Below are 22787 nucleotides of genomic sequence, written 5' to 3'. Positions count from 1 at the left end.
CAAACAAACAACATAACGACATCGGTCGTTGCCAACGCCCCCCTCAACCCTCATCCCTTTCATTACCAATCCCCAGCGGTGCCATCGCCGCTGCAGCGACTGTTATGCTCAGCTCGGCTGTCGCTCGGCTTGACTCCTGCGTTGAATTGTTTGTCCCATTTCCGCCGGCCCGCACACGTGCTGGCAACGCCAACAACGAGGGCTGATCAAGCACCTTACACTTAATTAAACACAACTACCATGTGCAAAAAATAAATATATCTTAGTTTTCATGAGCCTTAATAATTATTACTCAATTTTTCATTTATTTAAGATAAAAGTTTTAAAATAATTATTACATATCTATTTTTGATCGCAATTCAAAAATTTACTTTTGTGTCCATATTTTCAACGTATCTCTTAAAAAGTTATCAAACTAGACATTGGCAAAATGGACTTTAGCTTTATAAAAAAAATTAAACCTTTTGAAAATACAATATACAGGGGTGGTCAAAAGTTTTAACACAAAACTAATGTTAAATCTACTCGCTATTTAAAGATACTTCATGGAAAAGTCTTTGAAATGTCGTTTGAATAAATCAAATTTTCCTTAAACCATTACGTAACCATTGAAAATTTTTAATTTATGTAAAAATCTACTTTTTTCTAAGGCTTAAACAAAAATGTTTTGTTGCAAAAAGTTTCTCCAAAGTTTATTCTAATAGTGACTGGAAAAATGTTTTTTCAAAAATATATTCGCTTATATTTTTTATGATTTTTCCTCCTTTTCATACAAAATTTTTTTGAGATCTTCCCATACAAAAAATGTTTTTAAATCAGGATTAGAACGAAACAGTCTTTAATTACTATACATAATTATCAATTTAAGAATTTTGTTACTATTTTTTAAGGTTTAACGCCAATGTAAGCTATTAAGATTAGCTCTTAAATTATGAAAATAAGAGACTGAATCGTTCTTAAAATAAAATTAATTTAAGAACTTTTTTTTGTAGAACGAATCGAACTGCTTTTTGAGTGTAATTAAAAAATCTCCCTCATTAAAAATTTTACTGGACCATGAAAGATTATAACTTCACCATGAAGTGGACTGATGTTAAACATTTTATATTACCTTTACTTTTGACAACTATTCCAACTTTACTCAAATTCTAAGCTGCTGTCTGCTTGTTACTTTTAATTTGTGCGGAATTCCTTAAGCTGCCCTCGCCGGAATGTACGTATATATGTAGGTAGGTTGGTACATAGGCTTGGCTGACTGGCAAGTTTTTGCCAACTCAATGAACTCGCACGAACTTTTGTTTTCATTTCGACGCCCGCCCGATGGAATACACCCACTTAAAAGGTAATCAAATGCCTTGCGATTACAATATTCGCTGGAGTAATCCTTATGAAAATCATTGCCAATAAATGCACACAACGAGAGGCGGATGAATGAATGAATATGAATAATATGAATGGCAAAAAAATTGCGTGAAGTCGCCGTACAAGTCGCTCAATGTCAACAAATGTTAGATGCAAATTTCCTAAGCTCTCACACACACACACACACATATATACACAAAGTTCTTTAAGGGGTGTGGCGGGTGGACAGTACGAGTATCTGCTGGCAAGTGAAAAACTTTCACATTTGTGACAATTTCAAATTCATCAAAGACATGCAAAGTTGTATAAAAGTTTCGTGCGCGTCGGCAATCAAAAAGTAACGAACATAACTGCCCTAGGAACCAAATGAAACAGCAACAACAGCAACAACAACAAAAACAACAATAGCAACAGCAACAGCGCCAACAAAGAAACAAACAACAAGAACAACAAGACAAGTAACAACAGCAAATGGCATCAAGAACCAAATCAAGCCGATTTCAGGGTCATATGCCATTCATATTATATATATGAATATATATGTACCTATATACTCATATAGTCTATGAATTCTTCTGAGTGTGTCACAGAATGTCAGCGAATCATTGTGAATGTGAGTGAATAGGCAGCGAGTACTTAAAACAAAAATCAACTCGAAGGTCCTTACATTAATCACATTGATTTCGTTCGATATTTATTGGTTCGTTTATAAAATCGCAAATTTCGCCCACGCGGCGATTTGGCATGACAATTCATTTTCGGCTTTTCGCAATCTCTGTAACAATTATAATAGAAATATGCTAAGCAAACAAAAAAGCGCCAAATAAATTCATATTTGTCAGGCGGTGTCAAAATACAAAGCGGTACCAACAGGCACCACATTTGCCTAGCCGATATCCAAAACTATTTCAATTAACGACTCCAATTGCAGCCACTGCGATTGTGCGACTAATAGATACCCTTGCATCCTATTAAAATCTGAACACAATGATCTCTTTTATAGTATTAAAATAAATACAGTATTTTTCCCTGACCGATTGCTATTGTATTTTTATTTAATTTCGAATAATACATTGTTAATCAGTAAAATAGTAATTACCCTATAGACTACGGAAGACTTTTTCGTCTTAAATAATAATTTAATTGTTTCTTATCAATCGTATTAAATAAACATTGTAAACACTGATCTATGATTATATATTCTATAATATATGTAGCTTTTGTTCATATATTTGACCTACACTTGTGATAAGCTCCGATTGTGCCTGTAGAAGAATCCAGTAGGAAATACCTAACAGTTGGTTTCGGAGTATACGACGGAAAAGATGCTCCTAGGTTCCAGTTTTTTACTTTTCTGCATGATTTACTGTTGCCAATCGGTTTGTATCTCAGTTGAAAAATGATTTGTATACTCAAGTAATACCTGTGATGATTCCATAGGGTCTTGGAATTGGTCAACAGCTTAATCAGAATGGTTTGCGGATCTTGGAGCAACAAACGTGCGGCATATTTACGAGGATAAAAGTTATTAATGGTCACGAGGTTAAACTTGGATCACGACCTTGGATGGCCCTGCTTCTCTTACGCAGCGATACAGAGGAGAAATTTGCTTGCGGAGGAACACTTATTTCGGAACGTAAGAACAGATGGAAAGTTCATTAAAATGATCATAAATAATTCAAATTCAATAATATTCACAGGTTTCATACTCACCGCTGCCCACTGCTTATCACGATATCAACTGTAAGTTTAGATCGATGTTTAGAGGTTATTAAGGTAAACTGTAAATATTAAATGGAAATTTATAGAGTATCAGTTCGTTTGGGTGAGCATAAAATATCAACGGATTCAGACTGCAAGAGTACAGGAAGCATAATCAAATGTTCACCACCTGTTGAAGATATCAACGTCGAGAGAATCTTCTTGCACGAGGATTACTCCCGATTTACTGGCCACAATGATATAGCTCTTATTAAATTAGCCAGAGCTGTGGAATACAAACGTAAGTATATTATATTATTATTCTTACGAAATGGAAGAAACAATAATAACGCGACTTAATCTTATAGAGCACATTAAGCCCATCTGTTTGCCAATTAATGAAGAACTTCAGCAACAAACTGATTCACAAGAGAATTTTATTGTTACCGGTTGGGGAATTACTGAAAATGGAACTGCGTCGGATGTACTTATGGAGACAATGATTCAGATGCGGAATCGCCAAGCCTGCTCCCGGTATTTCGTCAGAGAAATAATAGAAACCCAACTATGTGTTGGCGATCTCGTCAGCGATTCCTGCAGAGGCGATTCCGGCGGACCATTATTATATCCGGCTGAATATTTAACTAAGCAACGCTTCGTACAATTTGGCATTGTAAGTTATGGTGCAATTAGCTGTGGCAACGGATATCCAGGTGTCTACACAAAAGTCAGCAGTTTTATGCCCTGGATAACCAACATTCTGGGTACGAGCTCGTAACTTTCACAGAAACCTGTAATTTTTAAACAAATGTATTTTATCTTGATGTTGTTCTTTATTTGCGCACAAATTAAATTTAAATTTTAAAGTGTTTTAAATGTTATTTTCATCACCATTTTTATTTTTTTTAGTTAATAATGGTTGACCAATTTGAATTTTTATCGATACTTTATTGTAAATCTCCAACATAGTAGGCAGCTTTTGTCTGTTTGCACAAAAGAAATAACACTGATTGGCAACATATCGATAATCTATATTTGGTTTTGAAGCACTGAACTAAATGAGCTGCAATCAGGAATTAAATTCGTTCATTATATGAACATATGATTTAAACGAGCAAAACAGTAGCAATATATTATTTAATTTGTTGAAAAGTCTTAATACAAGATTGGATTAAATGAAGGTAATCTTTTTATGTCATGTATATTATATTAATTTTGCTTGTGTAAAGGCTAATGTCTACGAACAGATTAAATATAAATAAACAATTTAGTTCATAAATGACTGAATAAGTTCACTCGTTTATTTAAATGACCCGTTCATTTGAACGACACAGCTCTACTTCGCTGCTGACGTTTCGTTTGCTGTCGGCTGTCAAGTGACGTTTGCTGTCGTGGCGTTGAAAGAGAAAGAAAGTTGATAGTCGCCGATCGGTTTGCGTCGCTGCATAAGTTACTTTAATTATTTTCTATTAAAAATACAAAATAAACACATCATGTATCGCCAAATGTTTGCGCTCTGCCTTGTTGCCGTTGTGTGTGCAACGGGCGCCTATGGAAGCTGCAAGGCGACGTTGAATGCCTTCAGTACACAGGATGCCACAATTCTCACCCAGCTCGCTCATGTTGCCGAATTCACGTTGCAGTGCAGCAACTCCGCCCAGCCCAGTCTCTTTGCAGAGTTCCCATGCGGCAAGGTTGTTCCCGTTGCCAAGGTTGGCGACAGCAAGTACCAGGTGAGTGTTTGATTATCTATTAATTTTTAGATATGAATTTCATTGTTGTTTCATCCTTCCCGCAGGTGAGCTGGGTTGAGGACATTAAGCAGGGCAGCAGCGGCAATGTGCAGGTGCGTCTCTTCGACGAGGATGGCTATGCCAATGTGCGCAAGGCGCAACGCGATGGCGATAAGGTGTCGTCGGTCAAGTCACTGCTGGACATCACTGTGCCCACAAAGGGTGCCTACAAGGGACCATGGATCAAGGCCGAGCTTCTGGCTGCCTTCCTCGTTGGCGGCGTCGCCTATTTCGCCTTCACCACCAAGAGCAAGGTGCAGTCCTAGGATCATTCTGAGATCCACTTTTTGAATGAAATTCATTCACCATACCATGTAGAAACAAATCAATGACATTACTAGCGATTCACACATACATACTGAATACACTCATAATTTTCCAGAGATTTTGTCACATTTTTATCATGTGCGAGAATCGTGTAAATAAAAGTCAAATTCCATCAGAAAGTTACACGACACAATGCATTTTAATGCAACTAATATAATTATAATATTAAAATTAATATAAGTATCTAATAAGCCAAGAGAGGGAGAGAGAGATGATGCACTCAATGCACTGCTCCCGTCACTGCACTGGAAATGGAAGCGGAAGCAGCTGCACTTAATCCGCCATTCATATTACTCTCCTCGTCGGAGGATATATCAATCATGCTCTCCACACGGGATGGCGACATCACATAGACAAAGTGCTCAGTGGATCCCTCGGGTGCCATGGAACCAGCTGATATTAACGCTGATCCATCCTGGGTCGGCGGTGGCGGCGTGTCCGTGCAGTACTTGAGATTGGCCGTGCTGCCGGACTCCTCGGGCGGCACCACTCCATTGCAGTCAAAGTTCTCCAGCTCTAGCTCAATGTCACTGACGATGCGCATGCAACGCATCTTGGCCAGCGACTGGAACTTCATGGGCATGGCACGCACCTGTCGCGCCAAGCTAAGAAAGAACAAGGTATTGGCGTCCAGTTCCCGGTTGGCCTGCAGCACGGCGGACACATCCCAGTCGCTTGGGAATCGCGGGTCGCTCATCTTGCGCGTCTTGGCGGGAGAGGGCTGAGAGCAGGAGGAGGCGGTAGTTGACGCTGAGCAACTCAGATTGATGGCAGCTGTCTGCGGCGAAGGTTGCACCCGACGAACCTTTGAGCTGGGTGGCGGTGGCGGAGGAGGCGTTGGATTTCCCATGCCAATGGTCGCCCCGTTGCCATTGAGACAGTGCGCTCTGTTGGCCAGGTTTTGGAATAGTCCCAGAGGCGCACCAGCTGCTGCAGCCGCGCTTAGCTCCTTCTTGAAGTTGTCCGCAGCGGCAAACAGATGCGGCTCGATGATCAGACAACCCACATTGCTGGACGTGCTGCAGTTGGGCGTCAGCGACGGCGTCGTTGGCAGCGGTAATCCGGCAGCAGCTGCAGCTGCCTTCAGTGTGGCCAGCGGGAACATTTGAGCAGCAGCCGCCGCGGGTAAACCGCTTATGCCCATGGGCAGACTGGCCAGTGTGGCCAGAGCAGCGGCATTTGCACTGGCTGCCGCTGCAGCGGAAGCTGCTGCCGAAGCTGAAGCCTTGCCAGCAGCGGTGAGCGGCAAGGCGGGCAGGGAAAGAATTCCGCTGTTGGAGTTGCTGCTGCTCGCTGGCGGAGACATGGCGTTGAAGGTCAGAGGCGCCACAGCGGCACAGTTGCTCCCGTTACTGTTACTATTGTGACTCTGGAGCGGAGCACCAACTGTGCTGCCCGGCGAGATCAGATTGGGGGGCGTGGCAGCCACACTAGGCGTCAATATAGGAGTCGTATAGCTGTTGACAGTCTGTGTGCTCAACGCTGACGTGGATGCCGTTGCCGTCGCCGCAGCCGTTGCTATGGTAATCTTCAGGTCATCCTCGCCTCCATTGCTGGCTGCCTTGGCCAGAACCTGATAGCCAAAGTCGCATTCGGTATCGTCCTCATCGTTCGATTTGCCATTTCCATTCGCCGAATTCCTGTGATTACAAGACATTATTTATTATTTAAATTTTAAATGTTTATAAAAAATTATAAAGACCTGCCAGGTCCCTGGAATGGCTTCAGAAACTCCATGTGATCTGCGTGCGCCCAATATTGATATTTCTTGGAAGTCTTGGTGCCCACACGAAAGGAGCGCAAATATTTTGTGTAACTGTCGCGGAGATTCTTCCATTTTCGCTTTGAAGCTTCTGCAAAATAATATTTAGTAGTTTGTTAATATTATCATAATAAATTTGCCCTTATAAATAGACCACAAATTATTATTAAAACCATACCAAAAAAAAAACACACTGTCATCAACAAATTGCTGCATCTTAACAATTTTGATACTTGTCAAGTTCTTATTGAGCGATAACTGTACTTACAAATATACAAAAAAATAAAATAAAATAAAACCAATATGAATGTATGCATACTTTTGTGTAAAAGATAAACAATTTAAATTGCATACTTTCAGTGAAGGAATAGGGTAAAATACTATTAAAAAAAAAATAAACATAAATGTATTATAAATATTGCATGCTTATACAATATTTATGTTTGAGAATTTACAGCTCTATACTTATAAGCGACAGTTTTAGTCAAGGAAATTTGATGACGCTGCTTAAAGGCGATCGCTCAGCATAAGCACTTTACCCACACACATACATACATACATATGTAAATGTATACTCCCATTAATGCGGATTGTATTTCTGGAGAAACACAAAAACCGTTTTGTTTGTCACTTTGCGATAGAGATGAGCAATTTGACTTTCACTGTGATTGTTACTCGCCATAAACCAACTGTGACTTCAATAGTGCTTTTGTACATAGTTAAACTTATGGATATATATCGTACATAAGTTTTTATATATAATATATAAATATAAATAACAAATATATAATATATAAAAAAATTATATAAATAACAAAATTGAACTAGAATATTTTAGCAAAGATATATATCCAAATTGATCACTTCACTTTCAGTGTAAATTTTACAGTCCAATTAAAATTCTTATTAGATTTGGCTTGCACTCATCTCTAATGGCGACTTCTCTTCAACTTTTTTCCCTATCCCTTTCCCAATCCCAGTCCATGTTCCTATTGCGTTTTCAACCGATCTTTTCCTCAACGATTCTTCAGCTCTGTTTGGCTTTAGTTTGTCGCCTTTTGTTGATCGTGGCGGACGTATTTCGAGTGCTCACATTGAAGGATATTTAATGTGTGAATTCAAGTAAACAAAAGGAAATTACATGAGAATTTCATCTATTTTCACAGTAAGTCAAGTAACTTTTTTGATAAATCAAAATGCCTACGAAAATGTTTTTTATTTTAAGAAACTAGTTTTATACAGTCAATGGTGCAACCATATTAACTGTAATAAAGTAGAAAAAAAAAATAGGTGACCAAAAAAAAGTTTTTAATTTGCAAAATAAAATATGTATTCGTTTTAGTTTTTGAAAACAGTTGCTGGATTTAGTTAAATTAGTTAATTAATCACAACCCTGCTGGACTAAATGTTTGTAGGTCGTAATTATGTTTAGTTCTCTTTTATACACGATTCGGCATTAGATATATCTCGCCATCGACCAAAAAATAAAACGCAATTTCAGCTATCAATCTCCTTTTCATTCATACACACACATCAATATACATACATATATTTACACATAAACGCAGTAATATAACCTTTAAGGAATTGTAATACCATTGATAAGATCAAAACAGTTATAAATGTTTCGTGAATCTTTATAAAAGTGAAACACAAACAGCTCCAACCTGTCCGCTATCAATAACAACAACAAAATGGCAAAACATTTTTCCTCGGCATTTGTTTTTATGCCGACAAATTGAGAGAAGGCAAAGTTTGTGAGAGACATGTACGTTTGTATGTGTGTAGGTAGAAAGAAAGAGAGAGGGTGAGTGATGCGCAGAAGCAACAGGGTGCCATAGTTTGTGCAGTTATAGGAAATGCGAATCGTGAATTATCAAGGGAAACGTTTATTGAAGATTGCATTTTTATTCAATAAGACACCTGAAGGAAAATAAATAAAACGGGTAAGTCATTCGCATCAGACGTTCTCTTGTGCAATGTTTACCTTATCCTGTTGTATGCTTCAAATCCGTACACACAAATAGAGCTTACATACATACATATACATAGTATATATATACGTAAAAGTACGCGCCTGCAAAATTCTCTCTCAGCATCGCACTGCTGACAACAATAACAACAACGCAGAGCGCGCAGTTTGTATCAATTTCGCTCTTGTGTTTTTGTTTGCTTTTTCTGCGTGTTCGTGTTTTTATTATACTCTGACTCAAAACATTACAACTTTAACACCTGCTTGGTAACACTGGTTCATATATGTAGCAAGTTTTAATTAGATATGCATATATAATAATAATTTTTGGATGGATATATTTTTCATAGTATTACTAACAATAGTGTTATCCCTAATTAGACGTATGAAGAGTTTTAAGCATAAGTGTAACAGTGTATGTAAGCATCGGTGTGCTACGGCAGGTTTTTCAGTTTCTGTTTTTTTTTTGTTTTGTCTCTCACTGCAATTCGCCGACCGCGACCGCGTTCTGCACAGCGCCATGTCATCCGCACCGCGCTCTCGCCCCCGCACCCAGTCAACTGTAGGCGCGCTCACACTCATGCACGTACACACATACATACACATGTATATAAAATAAAACGGCCAGCGGTTCGTCGTCGCTGCGACGATGGCAGAGCATTTGTCCGCTTTGGCTTGCTGTGCGACGGACGACGCGCGCCGCTGGCTGAGTGTGAGTTTCGCAGTATATACAACAGTATGTATGTATGTATGCATGGATGTTTATGTACATGTTATGTACGTACATATGTATGTATGTATGTGCTTATGTGCATGTTTCCCGTGCACGTAGTAATTGAATTTGAGCAAACAGGCGGCCATTGCTGCTCCTCTGTTACCTCCACTTCCTTTTTCATAGAAATGTCAGTAGGTTTCTCTTCTTTCTTTCTTTGTTTCTATTTCGATGCTTACCCACAGATAGTCCAATCTCGTCCGATATTTGGGTCCAGACCTTCATCTTCACCTCAACATTCTTGTAATCGGGATTGTGATTGTTGTAGACAACATCGTACTTCTTGACAATATCGATAAAGTCGGATGTGTTATCGGATGTAGTCGAGGATTCACTAATCACTCGCGCCACTTTCATTTCCTTCATGCTGAATGCTTTAACGGTTTTTCAAAAGCTTTTTCGCAGTTTTCACCCAAAGTAAGTTCACTTACTCTCTCACTCACGCACGCACGCTCGAAAGCGACACGAACAGAAATCTTTTTATAGGCGTGTGGGCGCGTTATTGACCGTTGACGGCAAAAACCACGACCACGACCAGTGTGCCTGTCTCTGTCTCTGCCTCTGCCTTCCCTTTTCCTCCTTCAGCACTTGCCCAGTTCCCCACTTCACCGAACGAACGGTAAAGAACACAGGCAAAACGTACAGACAATGAGCAAACTGTGAACAGTACGAGGAGAGAGGAGAGAGAACGAACGAACGACCGACCGAATAAGCAAGCGACTGCCGTTTTGTATGACCGCCTCGACAAAAGTTGGACACTTGAATGAGGAGAGCGCACATGAGCTGCATGCACACAACCTAACAGCGACAGCAGCGGCGGCGGCAGCAGCAGCAGCAGAGACCGCAGCTGGCAGCGGCGCCAGCAAACGCGACAACAGCAGCAGCCAGGCAGGCAGGCAAGCAGGCAGGGCAATAGCAATAACAACAACAGCTACAACAACAACAACAACAACGACGACGACGACGAAGGCAGCAATAACAGCAACGCGCCAGCGTACGAACGAAGCGACAGTGAGGCGAACCGTCGTTGGAGGACGTGTAAAGAAGAACAAGAAGCAGCAAACCTCATCATCATCATCGTCGTCGTCGTCGTCATCGTCGTGGCTGTTGTTGTTGTTATTATTGTCGTCGTTGGCGTTCAACAGCAGCAGCAACGGCGGCAGGCAGTGAGCCCCATGACATGCACACACTCACACTCACACAAAGGCACTCACACTCACATACATAGATTTACGCACACAGAGACAGAGTACATACATACATACATAGCGACAGCGCAGTTTGGCGCTCGCAATATACGCGCAACGGTTGCGACGCCATTGCCGCCGTCACAGCGCCGCTCCAACGTTTCGTTTCTGTTAACCGCCCACATGCGACGCCTGCCCGCTGCTGCTGTGTGGAGCCAAACGGCAGCAGAAGCAGAAATAACAACAGCAACAGCAGAAATAACAACAGCAACTACAACAACAACAAAAGTAAAAAGAACAGCAACAAAAACAACAGCAAACTCAATTTCATGACTACGTTCGTCCGTTGCTGTCGCCGACCCACAAGGCAAAAGCATGAGTTGGTTGTTATTGTTGTAGTTGTTGCTGTTGCCGTTTTAGTATGTTTTTGTTGTTTGTGTGTATGTGTGTGTGTGTGTGTGTGTGTGTGTGAACTGATGAAACTCATACACTGAAACCACACCCCACTCTACCCCTCTATACTGTACAAAATGCGTATACCAAGAGTATATTCATTGTGAGGTATTTGGGGTCCTATTTAGGGAGTCTGTGCCATATTATTTTTGCTTAGATACCAACAGATCTGCTGCTCCTCTATTATTGCACATTTCTTAATTCTTGACTAAGTTTGTTGGCTGTTTAATCAGTCACTAACATATCCTGAAAATTACATATTGCATCCTTATAAATTAATTTAGTGATCATCAAAAGCTGTCAACGCTGTCAATTTAATACTCCTTTTTGGTATGTCAATTTTAAAAGCTTTTCCAAAAGCTCACATATTTTTAGTTCACTCTCAATCTGAGTGTAAGTGTGAGTGTAAGCTGTTCTCCGTGCTCTTCGCCTTCAACCCGCAATCGACAACAACGCTGCCCACCCGCAGCAGACAGCGACAGCGGCAGGCTTAAAAACAGCTTATATTTACATGCATTTGTATGCATGTATATGTAAGTTTATGTAGTTTGCAAGTGTATGTAGGGTATGTATGTACATATGTATGTATGATTGCAAGCTGCAAAACTGTTGCACCTTCATTCATTCAGGGCGAATGCGAGTGCGAATACGAGTGGCATTGCAATTACGGAAACTGAAGTTCAAGGTCATTACTTAGCATATGTATTTATGTACAGTTAAATATGTACATATGTATGTATGTACATTTACTTTTTGTTACGAATTCCAATTTTAAAGTCCGACGCTTGAAATGATCGACGCAACGAAAACGATGACTGCCCGACTGCACTGCTTCCGATTTCTATATGCTATATGTTGTTGTTCTTTTTCTTATTGTTGTTGTTGTTCTTATTGTTGTGAAGTTCAATCGCTGTCGCTGCTCTTATCAGTTTCTGCGGCCACCGCCCTCTCTCTTCAATATGCGCTCTCTCTTTGTCGTTCTTCCTCTCTGTTTTTGCAAGACGGCAACTTTTGTTGTGGTTGCTGTTGTTGTTGTCGCTGTTAAATAAGTTTTGCTGCCGTTTGCCTCTTCTACTCTTCTGCTCTTCTTTATTGTTTTCTGCCGCTGTTATTGTTGTTATTGTTGTTGTTGGGGCCGCCGTCGCTGAGCTGATTCGCATTTTATGTTGTTGCCTTCCTCCCCATTTCGTGTCTCTTCATAAGCTGCTTTGGTTACGTCCCGAGCGAATGAACGAACCGAACGAGCGTTCGCCCGCCGCTGTCGTCGTCGTCATCGTCGCTGTCGCTGCCTCAGCAGCATCCCAAATTGTTTCCATCGATTCAAGGCAGCAACGTTGTAGAATTTTGTGCCGCATTGCCAGAGTTGCCCTCCCTTTCCAACAGCATCAGCCCTCCACCTCCCTCCCCCCGTGTTTGCACCATCATCTCTTTTGCTGCGACTCTTTTCCTTTTCTCAAGTTGTTTTGTTGCCGTTGCTGTCGCCGTTGCCTATGCCGTTGTCGTCTCAGCCAGCGCCACACACTTGGCCCACTCAGCTGCTGTAGCCGTCGCCGTCGCCGTCGCCGTCGCGGGCTTGTGACTGTAGCGAACCTACGACCAGTTCCCTTCCCCAATCATTGCGTCCCGCCCGCACAGCTCCTGCTGCTTTTGCAATGTGCGTGTGTTAGTTTCTCTCTGTGTGTGTATGCGTGTGTGAGTGTGGCGGACTAGCGTGCTCCAAACTAACACGTAGAAGGCAACGTCGTCGTTTCATATACACTCAAAAAAAATATATGTCATCCTAAAATAAGCTACATCCTTACTTGAATTTATACCGCTTTATTCTTCAATTTTTAAGATTGCTGCGTATTAAAATTCTTAAATTAAGTATCCATCGATCTTAAATGGAAAATTCTGACTGCCTGCTATATTATACAGCTTTAAATTACATTTATTCTGAATATACAAGTCGAGTCTAATATAAAATCTGAGATTTTGGTTGAGATACCTCCGGAAACAACAGAGTTCTTAAATTAAATTAGCTAAAAAAGTTAGTTTAGAGATTAGAATGAACTTAAAAATGAAGCTGCTTTGTAATTTGTAATTTTTTTTTTTTTTAAATAAAGGGTATATGTTTTGAATTAAAATAAAATTTTATAACAATATAGATAACTGAATAAGTGTTTGTAAGTGTTTATCGTCCGCTTTTTCCGCCTATCCAATGGTAATAGGTCTGCAAAAGACCTGTGTTATTTTGTATACTAAAAACACAAACGTTTTGGGATTAGTTTAAGATTTGTGTGTACTTAAACTAGTATGTTTCGATCTTTACAGAATTGAGTTAGTTCCAAAACGTACTTAGAGTATCCTTAAAAGTGTCAATCTCGAAATTGAAAAAAGATTTTTGTACTCAGTTTTGGAAATTCCAAAGTCAGTCAGTTAACTTTTGAGATCGATTGTACTTGAATATCTCCAGTTTAAGTACCGAAATCTTGATTATTTTGTTGAGTGTATGTATAAACATACATATATATGTATATATATACTAATGTATATGTGTGTGTATGCTTGTATCTCTTCAGCTTGTGCGCGTTTTTGTTGCTTTTATTATATGTATTTTTTCGCTTTTCTCTATGCCCCGTGCTTCAGTCAGCGACGGCAACGACAACAACAACAACAACAACAACAACAGAAAAACAACAACAGTAACAGCAACAACGTCAATGGCAGCGGCAGCCAACAAGCACCTTCCTTTTGCCAGCTCCTACAGCGAATGATTGCCGCATATCGCCATCGTCCTCTTCATCCTCTTCATCCTCATTCTCATCCTCAAGCTCGTCTCAGCGCCCGTAACCATCCAGCAAGTCACCTCCCGCCTGCCCGCGTCCTTGCTGCCTCCACCCCATGCCAAGTCACCAGTTCCCATCGTCGTCATCATCATTATCATCATCATCATCATCGTCGTCGTCATCGTCGTCGTCATTGCCATCAAAAGCCCGGCAGCCAGCCCAGGGACGGCAACGTGCGTTCTATCTCGCTCCCCCTCTCTACAGCTATCCTCCTATTCTGCCCCCCCTCCCCAGTCCCCCTACCCACAGCAAGCACAAGCGCCAAATGGCAAAGCGAACGGACGGGAAGGCGGATGGCAAATGGGGTGGGATGAGGCGAAAGCGGAGGAGGTGTGGGGCACAACTGTATAGGAGGCGTGGGGCGTTTGCGTGCGGCGGCGTGAAGCCGGGGGCATGACTATGTATGTGTATTTGTGTTTGTGTGTATGTGCATGGCTGTGTAGAAGCATGTATGTGTGCTTGTGTGTGTATGTGTGCAATGCTGTTGTTGTTGTTTCTGCTGCTGCTGCTGCTGCTGCTGTTTGGGGTTTTGCTATCATATTGAAGCGGCGCGGCCTACAAAGAGCGACGAAGTTGCTGTCGCCGTCGCAGTCACCGCCGCTGCTTATATTGAGCTTTTGTTGTTATTGTTGTTGCTGCTGCTGCTGCTGTCGTTCTTGTTGTTGCTTTCCGCAAATCGATAAACGATGTCCGGGACTGCTTTGCGTGTATACCTATGTACAATGAGTATATATGCATATATACATGCATGCATGCATGTGTGTGTGTGTGTGTGTGTGTATGTACAGTCGTGCGTAAGTATGCATGTGTGTGAGGCAAAGCGGCCCCAACATGTCCCATTGCTGGTCAGCAGCGTTCTTCAATTTGCTGCAGTTATCGCTGCGCTCATAATGTACATTCCTCTAGGTACACACATACCTGCATACATATTTATGTATATTTCAAATAGTCAAAAAATTAAAGTTAAATATAAAAATAATTTATCAGATATCAGAAAAGGTTATAATATAAAATAATATTTTATTCAGTCCAGAGTACTCATGTAGACAACTCATATTAGAAATGATAACAAGATACTATAGATTCTAGACGGCTTTAAGTCTATCCGATTTGATCGTTCTACCTTAGATTCTATTATTTCAAGTGTCGTTTTAGATTATATACATAAATGCAGGATTTATCTCAGCGAGCACTCTCAACTGCAAAGTAGCAGTAATTTTGGAAGTCTTTTATAAAGAAAGTGATATTAAATAGAACCTTCGGCTCTTTAACTATTTGGGAACTACATGCCTAACTAAATAACTAAAAGAAAATTACGTTTTCATTAAAATAAGTAAAGTTATAGGGTTCGGCACAATTTATATATTTCCATTGAAATCAATATATTTAAATTGCATCTTTTTTGTTTTTTTTTGTACTAACAATTAATGCCATAAGAAAGAAATAAAATTGTTTGCCTAATATCCCTGTAGAAGGCACTTAATAATTTCTTAAGTTGTATTTTTATTTATAACCAGCGGGAAAGGCTATAGTCGACACCCCGACCATAGGAATACCTTTTCCATTCTATTTGGAGCTTGTATTGCTCTAAAAATTAAAACAGCCACACACTTAGCACAAAGCTGTTCTCAATATGGCTGCCGCGTTTGCCTAAAATAGGTCAAAATTACCCTAAAAAAAAGGTACAATTCCATAGTAAAGAGATAGTAAAGAGAGCAAAATATAACATTGATGAATAATATTGAATTTTGTATAAAAGTTGCTGTTTTTTTAGTTAGCCCTGGGACTTATTGAGGGATGTGTTATATACTTTATAGGGTCGTAGATGGCTTCTTCTCTATGTTACATACATTTCAACGTATACAATATTCACTTTTAAATATTTGTTGACTAAAATATCGAATCTACAAATTATATATTTCAGTCAGTTCAAAATGTCGAATTTCGAGTATTATCTACAAGATATTGCGTCTGATATTTGCTGTCCAAATGATCCCGTTGATAATAGCGACTTTGTAGATGTCAAGGATTATGTGCTAGACATAATGCGCATGGAGGACTCTTACTTTCGGTATATATGCCAAAACGATATACTCTTCGGTAAGTCACGTTAAAGATTGATGTTTCATTAAGTTAAACTAATAATTTTACAGGAAGTGCTGCTCATAATGTACGTCTCTATAATGACGATGAGTTCGATGTGCTGATGGAATTGCGTTTTCCGGCCCACAATCGCATAAAGCAAGTGGACTTGAAGGATCGTCCCGGTTTCATGTATTTGGATTTCTCAAACGCTTGCTTTGATACTATGGTGACCAATACATTGACTAGCAAAGTTCAAAAATTAATGAGTCAATCCAGTCTTAAGAGCTGGTTGGATAGCACTTTCAGGGCTGCATTGAAAAACTATGGAAATATATTCGATACTGGCTACGAGCGTTATACGCTAAGATATATCTGGCGTGGAATTACTTACACCATCTATGCCAAGTCGCCGTCTCGCTCTTTTTCCATAGACTTTGTGCCGGCCGTAAAGATTGTACGGAATTCACACAATGCCAACACCTGGCATGCAATTCCAAAGCAAAGGGCCGGACCCGGCAACACGCCCAACTTTACTTTCATGCTAAGCAATTCCCAGGGTGAACTACAGCATGTTAGTCGCTGCGGTCAAACGATGAGAGATGCCCTCCGACTTTTGCAGGCTCTTCGCAATTCCAAAGATCTTCCCAAGTTACGCTGCTACCATATGGTCACCGTGGCCATTTGGATGGCCCGACGAATTGGTCACTCCACTATCTCCAATATGTTCGTCAGCGATGCTTTTCTAATGGTATATATTCTACCCAAACTCCTTATTTCTTATACTCATACTTATTTCTTTGCCTACAGTTGCTCTCGGACCTGTGCGATGCATTTATCGACGGTCATCTGTCGCACGTCTGGGACTCTCGAATGAATCTGCTCGGCGACTTGAAGCCAGCGGAGATGTCGCGTTATACCGACGTCCTCTGCTCTGCCTACAACACTCTAAAGTCGTATCCGCATCAGTCATCCCTCAGCTTTGAACGGTGTCAAGGACACTTTCAATAGATTTTTTTAAGTAATTCCCATATGTAAAATACATATATATCAACTTTTTACTTATATTCTTTCATTTTTTAAATGCTTTTACATTGTTGAGTTTATATAAAAATAAACAAATTTTTCAATTTTGTATTTAGTGCCTTTTTAGAATTTTATTGCATTTTAGTTTACGATTGTTAAAAATTTGAAAATAGATTATGGCGGTCGTGCGGTAGATTGGTATATATATCGATATCATTAGACCTCGTATTTTAATACTGGAGGTATTTCTGTTTTTCCAAGTATTTTAACTCATTGCATATTGCTGTGTTTCTCATTCACTTTAATTTTATAATCTAAAAAAACTGCATTTATTTAAAAGGTTGGCTCACATAGTTTTAATTCCTACATAAACAATTGTAAGTACAAAATAAAGTCACAGTCACTGCTACTGATATTTTATTTTAGCAGTCACCGTAACAGTAATATTACTTTTATAGTATATATAGAATTTTTGTGGTCACACTGTTCAACAATATACCCGTAAGCTTTTTTCTATCAAGGGTTAAATTAAGGTAATTTTAACAAGTAAAATTTATCATTTTGGCTCGGAACGTATCGTGTCAATTTTCTGAGTAACAAAATGTCCACACCGTTTGAGTGTTATCTTGAAGCGATTGCCGAGAACTACTCGAATACTTCAGAATACTGGTCTGACTTTAAAAAGATCAAAGATCATGTGGTGCAGAGATTGAATTGGAATAACCAATTTAGTTCTTATTTCAAAGAAAGCATACCTTTCGGTAAGTCTGATACTAGGAAATGTGCAAATATCTGTTGATTTTAATGTGATTTTCAGGCGCGTCTGCACATGACACTCAACTTTATGGTGATCGTGGAAAGTTCAGCGTAATGCTTGTACTAGAGATACCGCATTATACAAATATTGAGCTATATGATAACAATGACGAATATTTGATGTTGGATACTACAAATGTGCCCACAAATTTGCCAATAGAAGATGATAGTCATTACATCAATCGCTGGTTTCTTCAGCAATGGTTGAAAAACATATTTTGGACTTTATTTGAACAATACTCAATGACTGTTTATGGATCTCGATATCAAACTTTCAATCTCAGCTATCAATTGAGAGAAATGCGTCATACCATATTTGCAAAATCTGACTCGGAGGATTTTATCATTGACTTTGTGCCCGCAATTAAAATAGTTAATGAGAATTATCCATCTTCACATAATTGGCATGCAATTCCCAAGTTAATGCCTGGATCCCAGGCTAAATACTCTTTCATGATGAGCAACACAGAATATGAGAATCGATTGCTGCAGGATAAAGATCTTAAGAAAGCTCTGATTCTAATGCAGCTTCTGTGCCGTTCAAAGGGTCTGTACGAAATACGTTATTATCATTTAATGAATTTGGTGATTGCGAAAAACATTGAGGAGTATGCATCAAACCACAGCTTGCAGGATATTTTCTTAGAGGTTGGCACGCACATTGAATCCTAAAAAATTAGAGTCATCTCATTTTCTTTTCCTTGCAGATCCTTTGTGAACTATACAATGCCATTAATAACGAATATTTGCCCTATATGTGGGATAACTATATTAATCTTCTGAGTAATCTATCACCTAAAATACTATCCGACTATGAAATCATACTTGACAAAGCTTACGATACTCTAAATACGTATGATATTCATGACAAACTTTCCTACGAACGTTGCAAAAGTCACTTTTGTTGATTCCCAAATATCGAATAAATGTCTATAAATATTATAGTAAATTTGCAGTTTTATTTTACCATTTTGAATGTATTTTTGATATTTTAATGCTACAAGGCCAAATTTTGATGAGTTATTTGAGCAATAGGCTTTATTAGTTCGACATCCTTGGGCATTGCAATACTATGGTCTTGTTGTCTATCTTTAAGTTGTAGTTGAAACAGAAGTTGTACTAGAACAATTACGTAATTAGCCAATCCATTAAATACCTAAAAAAGATTAAATATTCTTTTTATTGGATTTTTAAGTTTTTACTTCAAACCAGTTAACAAATAAAGGTAGAAATCTTTCGATTCACCCATGATGAGGAAATAATGAATATTTTTGCACCATTACCTCCTAAATTGTGTGTTTATTGTAGATAAGATAGTCTTGAATTTAACGCCTTATAGACTTACCACATAGATCATAGATATGTTGCAGGAGAAGCTGCTGCCAATGGTTGCCACATGATTGTTATGCATCCGCCAATGCTGAAAGCATTCGACCAGAGTTTGTATGGATCTCAGGTCGCCAAAATGGACGCCATACTCACTGAGCAGACGTATACAGTTGCGTTTCTAGAGGGGAGTAGTTACACACTTAAAATCGACTTTTATTGTCTCGGGTGTGCTTACCTCCCGCTGCAATAGATACCCATAGGTGCAGGTGATAATGACCTTGTAGATGTGGACAACGAGATGCAATGATAGGAACGCGTATTGCGTGTCCAAGGACTCGGAGCGGAGAACTTTCTGGCAAAGCAGATAGACAAAGCAGGTCATGTGGGTAAAGTCGTAGAAGATTCCTGTGGCGGCAACAGCTCCACATACCGCGTTCATCTCAGTTAGCAGCTGGGAACAGCACTTGGAGAATTCAAACAACTTGGCAATACTCTGATGTAGCTTCTCCTGGTCTAGCTCTTGCTCTACGGAGTACTTGGCTTCCTCGGCTGCTCGATAGAATTGCTGGAGCAGCTTGATGATCAGACGATAGCGTATGCGCAGATAATCCATTAAACCAATGTGCACGAATCCCATTGCACCCAGGCTGCTCGACATCCAGGAGTAAGTGCAGGCAATCAGGATTGTGGACACAAAGCCGCAGCTACAGCGTGTCGTCTCGAACATGAGCGCAAGTGAGACAATGTTGTAGCTAATGGTAATCCCAACGGTCCCATACCAGTACTTGGAACGCGTCCGGTTGTAGCGCCAATGCACATTTGGAAACTGATCAGAAACTCGAGAGTCCAGCAGTTGCATCCTGGTCAACAGCTTGATATGTCGCCTGCGATGTCCATCTAGCGTTACACAATATTGAATATAGGTGAGAATACAGGACAGAGACTCCCAGGCGAATATCATCTTAACCAACGGCGACAGATGACTAAACATGGCCTCTGACATTTGAGTATTGCTAAGCTTAACGTAAACGCCGCCCACAAAGCCGAGGATTAAACCAAAGCGCATTCCCAACGCATAGTCAATCCTTAGTGGTGTTGACTTGGATCCGGCATCACCGAGATTGTGCAGCCGGAATGTTATGACGCCCCAATAAAAGAGCAGACTGTACAGGCCGTCGTAGCAGTAGACGAATCCCACGCCATGTGCTCCGTTTCTCTGCATCGTTTCGACTGTTTTTATTTTGCGAGGGTCTGCCCAACAGAAGGGTAAATTAATGTAGGCGATAGTTTCCTTAATGACATTAGATAAAATCGCATTTCTTGACAGTTTGGTTTATTCAACGTACATTTGTATATCTGATGGTCTGTCGTCTCTCTATCTAATGTAGATGTACATACAGTTAGTCAAACAATTGTTTTGACAAACAAAAAACAACCACATGATTAATTTTATCTTGCAAACAATAGTTAACTTTTATAGAACTCATTATTTCTCTTTTTTTTAACTTGTCCTAAGAACCATAAGTAATTATAATTTTAAACAAAATAAGATTAAATATGTGAATTCTTTTTTTTGACATACTGTATATAATTGGAGTACTTTACTTCTAGTTGTGTTGATGTTATTGTTGTTGCTTAGCTGTGTTCTCTAACTGTTTGATTTTGTTCAATGTGAAATTTATAAATTAATAACTAAATACGGCTCGCTTTTTGTTGTTGTGTTGTCGTGTGTCGCATGTTATTGTTATACGAGTCCCGTTTTCAGGTTCTACGATCCTTTTTATCACTGACAGCACCGTTGGTAAAAGCATGGTTGTGTATATCCGATTTCTTCCGGCGTAGCGCCTTCTGCAGTACATGCGCATCCGCTGGCTCGATGCGTTTGTAGTATTGCTCTTTGGTATCGACGATTTCAAAGCCAAATTTCTTATAAAACTCGATGGCGCCATCGTTGTTGATTTGCACGTGCCTGTTAAATGCATAAATTTAATTCATTATTTATACTGATTATTTATTGACAGTTACCAAGTTTAAAGGCAGCTAAACCTGGTTTAAATAATGTCAAAACTAGACGTGTGTAAACCCTGCTCACTTTGGTGAACATGCTCACTTGTTCCTTTTTTCGAAGTGGCTCTGTTCTTTCACTGTTCATGAACAGTACAACTTTCTTAAAATTAACATAATAATACGTTAAATTAAGTTTTAAAAATTACATTATCAGTTTTAAAAAATATAATATTTTTATCATAGGATATCAGAAAAGCAATGATAACTTATAAAAATCCATAAATAACAAAAATTATAATTAACTATTAAGTATTTTTTATTTATCTTTGTTTTTTAAATTAATAAGCACTTTTAAGCTGCCGTATAAACTTGGTAAATGCATACTCACAGAAAGATACTGTCGAAATTTCCATCCTTTTCAGCATAGTTGAGTATGTGCTCGAACATGACAGTGCCAATGCCCAGGCGACGATAGGGCGATAAGCAGCCCAAGGTCATTATGTATAGACGCCGCTGATTGTCGGTCGTGTCAATGCGACAGCAAACGGCGCCCACAACAATATCGTTGTAGTATGCAAGCTTTGCCAGTTCGCCGGCTTCGAGCACGTCCACGTAGAATTTGTCATTGTAGGAAACGGGAAAGACAACCGTGTTGAGCTTCTTCAGTTGCTTTATGTTATGGGGCGTAACGTCGCCCAATTCGATACTGGATCTGCAAAAAAAAAAATCGCCCACACGATGAGACTCGTATCATTCATTCCATGTACTTTTAGGTTAGGGTGTTTAGGCGCCCTTAAGACAGGTGCGTTCTTTACAAAGCTTTTACACTTACCTAGTCATGTTTTTATGTTTAGAAATGTACTTGCGTTTTAACAATGCGCTTTGCGCCTTAATTTATAGAAAATATTTTTGTTAAATTAGAATAAAATGCTATTAACTTGATAAACTATTTTTACGTTGTTATCGTTATCGATATATTTGATATCGACAACAAAAAACAGCTGAGACTGCTTTTCAATAAAGTGTGACCATATAAAAAAAACCCTTTAACAGTCATCTTTAGTATTTTTTTCCTTTTATGCACTGTTGCGAACTTTTTAGAGAATTAAATTGCTGTTTCTGGCTGGAAACACTAAGCAAATAACCTATAGAGAAGACATTTCATACAACGAAATGCAATACATGCAATTTGATTAAAACGGAACAAGCAGCCAGATCGAGATATTTTGGAGGGTGGCAGCCTTTGAACCGGGTGGCAGCCTTCCACTCTAGTGCTGCCCAGTGCTTAGGAGGAACAATAGATATGATTAGATAGATGCACATTGGCAGCACCGCAACTATATTTGGAGATCAGATGTGGCTTTCTCAAC

The 22787-nt window shown here is 39.5% G+C and overlaps 7 protein-coding genes across 7 annotated transcripts; 4 read left to right on the top strand and 3 right to left on the bottom strand.

Moving 5' to 3' along the window:
- Nucleotides 1–2679: 2679 nt before the first annotated feature.
- On the top strand, nucleotides 2680–3939 carry LOC117784067 (serine protease grass-like). The gene is made up of 5 exons (XM_034621670.1): nucleotides 2680–2741; nucleotides 2803–2998; nucleotides 3063–3105; nucleotides 3171–3364; nucleotides 3432–3939. The coding sequence occupies exons 1-5, from the start codon at nucleotides 2688–2690 to the stop codon at nucleotides 3839–3841; spliced, it is 897 nt and encodes a 298-aa protein (XP_034477561.1). The 5' UTR covers nucleotides 2680–2687; the 3' UTR covers nucleotides 3842–3939.
- A 499-nt stretch (nucleotides 3940–4438) lies between these two features.
- LOC117785864 (translocon-associated protein subunit delta) lies at nucleotides 4439–5311 on the top strand. Its single transcript, XM_034624122.1, has 2 exons — nucleotides 4439–4796; nucleotides 4862–5311. The coding sequence occupies exons 1-2, from the start codon at nucleotides 4557–4559 to the stop codon at nucleotides 5120–5122; spliced, it is 501 nt and encodes a 166-aa protein (XP_034480013.1). The 5' UTR covers nucleotides 4439–4556; the 3' UTR covers nucleotides 5123–5311.
- A 28-nt stretch (nucleotides 5312–5339) lies between these two features.
- LOC117785859 lies at nucleotides 5340–10434 on the bottom strand. The gene is made up of 3 exons (XM_034624117.1): nucleotides 9869–10434; nucleotides 6886–7036; nucleotides 5340–6823 (listed from the first exon to the last, which is right to left on the bottom strand). The coding sequence occupies exons 1-3, from the start codon at nucleotides 10053–10055 to the stop codon at nucleotides 5404–5406; spliced, it is 1758 nt and encodes a 585-aa protein (XP_034480008.1). The 5' UTR covers nucleotides 10056–10434; the 3' UTR covers nucleotides 5340–5403.
- On the top strand, nucleotides 7972–17300 carry LOC117785860. The gene is made up of 4 exons (XM_034624118.1): nucleotides 7972–8110; nucleotides 16082–16257; nucleotides 16311–16990; nucleotides 17050–17300. The coding sequence occupies exons 2-4, from the start codon at nucleotides 16092–16094 to the stop codon at nucleotides 17248–17250; spliced, it is 1047 nt and encodes a 348-aa protein (XP_034480009.1). The 5' UTR covers nucleotides 7972–8110; nucleotides 16082–16091; the 3' UTR covers nucleotides 17251–17300.
- A 475-nt stretch (nucleotides 17301–17775) lies between these two features.
- Nucleotides 17776–19030, top strand: LOC117785861. Its single transcript, XM_034624119.1, has 3 exons — nucleotides 17776–18026; nucleotides 18083–18729; nucleotides 18789–19030. The coding sequence occupies exons 1-3, from the start codon at nucleotides 17867–17869 to the stop codon at nucleotides 18987–18989; spliced, it is 1008 nt and encodes a 335-aa protein (XP_034480010.1). The 5' UTR covers nucleotides 17776–17866; the 3' UTR covers nucleotides 18990–19030.
- Nucleotides 19031–19078: 48 nt separating this feature from the next.
- Nucleotides 19079–20637, bottom strand: LOC117783776 (putative gustatory receptor 47b). The gene is made up of 3 exons (XM_034621321.1): nucleotides 19646–20637; nucleotides 19427–19588; nucleotides 19079–19237 (listed from the first exon to the last, which is right to left on the bottom strand). The coding sequence occupies exons 1-3, from the start codon at nucleotides 20630–20632 to the stop codon at nucleotides 19079–19081; spliced, it is 1308 nt and encodes a 435-aa protein (XP_034477212.1). The 5' UTR covers nucleotides 20633–20637.
- A 340-nt stretch (nucleotides 20638–20977) lies between these two features.
- On the bottom strand, nucleotides 20978–22407 carry LOC117785863 (probable N-acetyltransferase san). Its single transcript, XM_034624121.1, has 3 exons — nucleotides 22250–22407; nucleotides 21806–22129; nucleotides 20978–21379 (listed from the first exon to the last, which is right to left on the bottom strand). The coding sequence occupies exons 1-3, from the start codon at nucleotides 22255–22257 to the stop codon at nucleotides 21172–21174; spliced, it is 540 nt and encodes a 179-aa protein (XP_034480012.1). The 5' UTR covers nucleotides 22258–22407; the 3' UTR covers nucleotides 20978–21171.
- Between the last annotated feature and the right edge of the window lie 380 nt (nucleotides 22408–22787).

Source organism: Drosophila innubila, assembly GCF_004354385.1.
Source record: "Drosophila innubila isolate TH190305 chromosome 2R unlocalized genomic scaffold, UK_Dinn_1.0 1_C_2R, whole genome shotgun sequence".
NCBI lineage: Eukaryota > Metazoa > Arthropoda > Insecta > Diptera > Drosophilidae > Drosophila > Drosophila innubila.
The sequence above is the reverse complement of the archived record's forward strand: the minus strand, read 5'-3'. Positions and strand labels throughout refer to the sequence as shown.

Bases quoted from the DNA above. Each gene is read 5' to 3' on its own strand.
- LOC117784067 (XM_034621670.1), top strand. From the start codon at position 2,688: ATGCTCCTAGGTTCCAGTTTTTTACTTTTCTGCATGATTTACTGTTGC. The intron at 2,742-2,802 runs GTTTGTATCTCA...ATGATTCCATAG, and splicing joins TGATTTACTGTTGCCAATCG to GGTCTTGGAATTGGTCAACA. The intron at 3,365-3,431 runs GTAAGTATATTA...TTAATCTTATAG, and splicing joins CAGAGCTGTGGAATACAAAC to AGCACATTAAGCCCATCTGT.
- LOC117785864 (XM_034624122.1), top strand. From the start codon at position 4,557: ATGTATCGCCAAATGTTTGCGCTCTGCCTTGTTGCCGTTGTGTGTGCA. The intron at 4,797-4,861 runs GTGAGTGTTTGA...TCCTTCCCGCAG, and splicing joins TTGGCGACAGCAAGTACCAG to GTGAGCTGGGTTGAGGACAT.
- LOC117785859 (XM_034624117.1), bottom strand. From the start codon at position 10,055: ATGAAGGAAATGAAAGTGGCGCGAGTGATTAGTGAATCCTCGACTACA. The intron at 7,037-9,868 runs GTAAGCATCGAA...ATTATTTTGCAG, and splicing joins CGAGATTGGACTATCTGTGG to AAGCTTCAAAGCGAAAATGG. The intron at 6,824-6,885 runs GTCTTTATAATT...TTGTAATCACAG, and splicing joins CCATTCCAGGGACCTGGCAG to GAATTCGGCGAATGGAAATG.
- LOC117785860 (XM_034624118.1), top strand. From the start codon at position 16,092: ATGTCGAATTTCGAGTATTATCTACAAGATATTGCGTCTGATATTTGC. The intron at 16,258-16,310 runs GTAAGTCACGTT...ATAATTTTACAG, and splicing joins CCAAAACGATATACTCTTCG to GAAGTGCTGCTCATAATGTA. The intron at 16,991-17,049 runs GTATATATTCTA...CTTTGCCTACAG, and splicing joins TCAGCGATGCTTTTCTAATG to TTGCTCTCGGACCTGTGCGA.
- LOC117785861 (XM_034624119.1), top strand. From the start codon at position 17,867: ATGTCCACACCGTTTGAGTGTTATCTTGAAGCGATTGCCGAGAACTAC. The intron at 18,027-18,082 runs GTAAGTCTGATA...TGTGATTTTCAG, and splicing joins CAAAGAAAGCATACCTTTCG to GCGCGTCTGCACATGACACT. The intron at 18,730-18,788 runs GTTGGCACGCAC...TTTTCCTTGCAG, and splicing joins TGCAGGATATTTTCTTAGAG to ATCCTTTGTGAACTATACAA.
- LOC117783776 (XM_034621321.1), bottom strand. From the start codon at position 20,632: ATGCAGAGAAACGGAGCACATGGCGTGGGATTCGTCTACTGCTACGAC. The intron at 19,589-19,645 runs GTAAGCACACCC...ACTCCCCTCTAG, and splicing joins GGTATCTATTGCAGCGGGAG to AAACGCAACTGTATACGTCT. The intron at 19,238-19,426 runs GTAAGTCTATAA...AATCTTTTTTAG, and splicing joins ACATATCTATGATCTATGTG to GTATTTAATGGATTGGCTAA.
- LOC117785863 (XM_034624121.1), bottom strand. The intron at 21,380-21,805 runs GTGAGTATGCAT...TGCATTTAACAG, and splicing joins AATTTCGACAGTATCTTTCT to GCACGTGCAAATCAACAACG.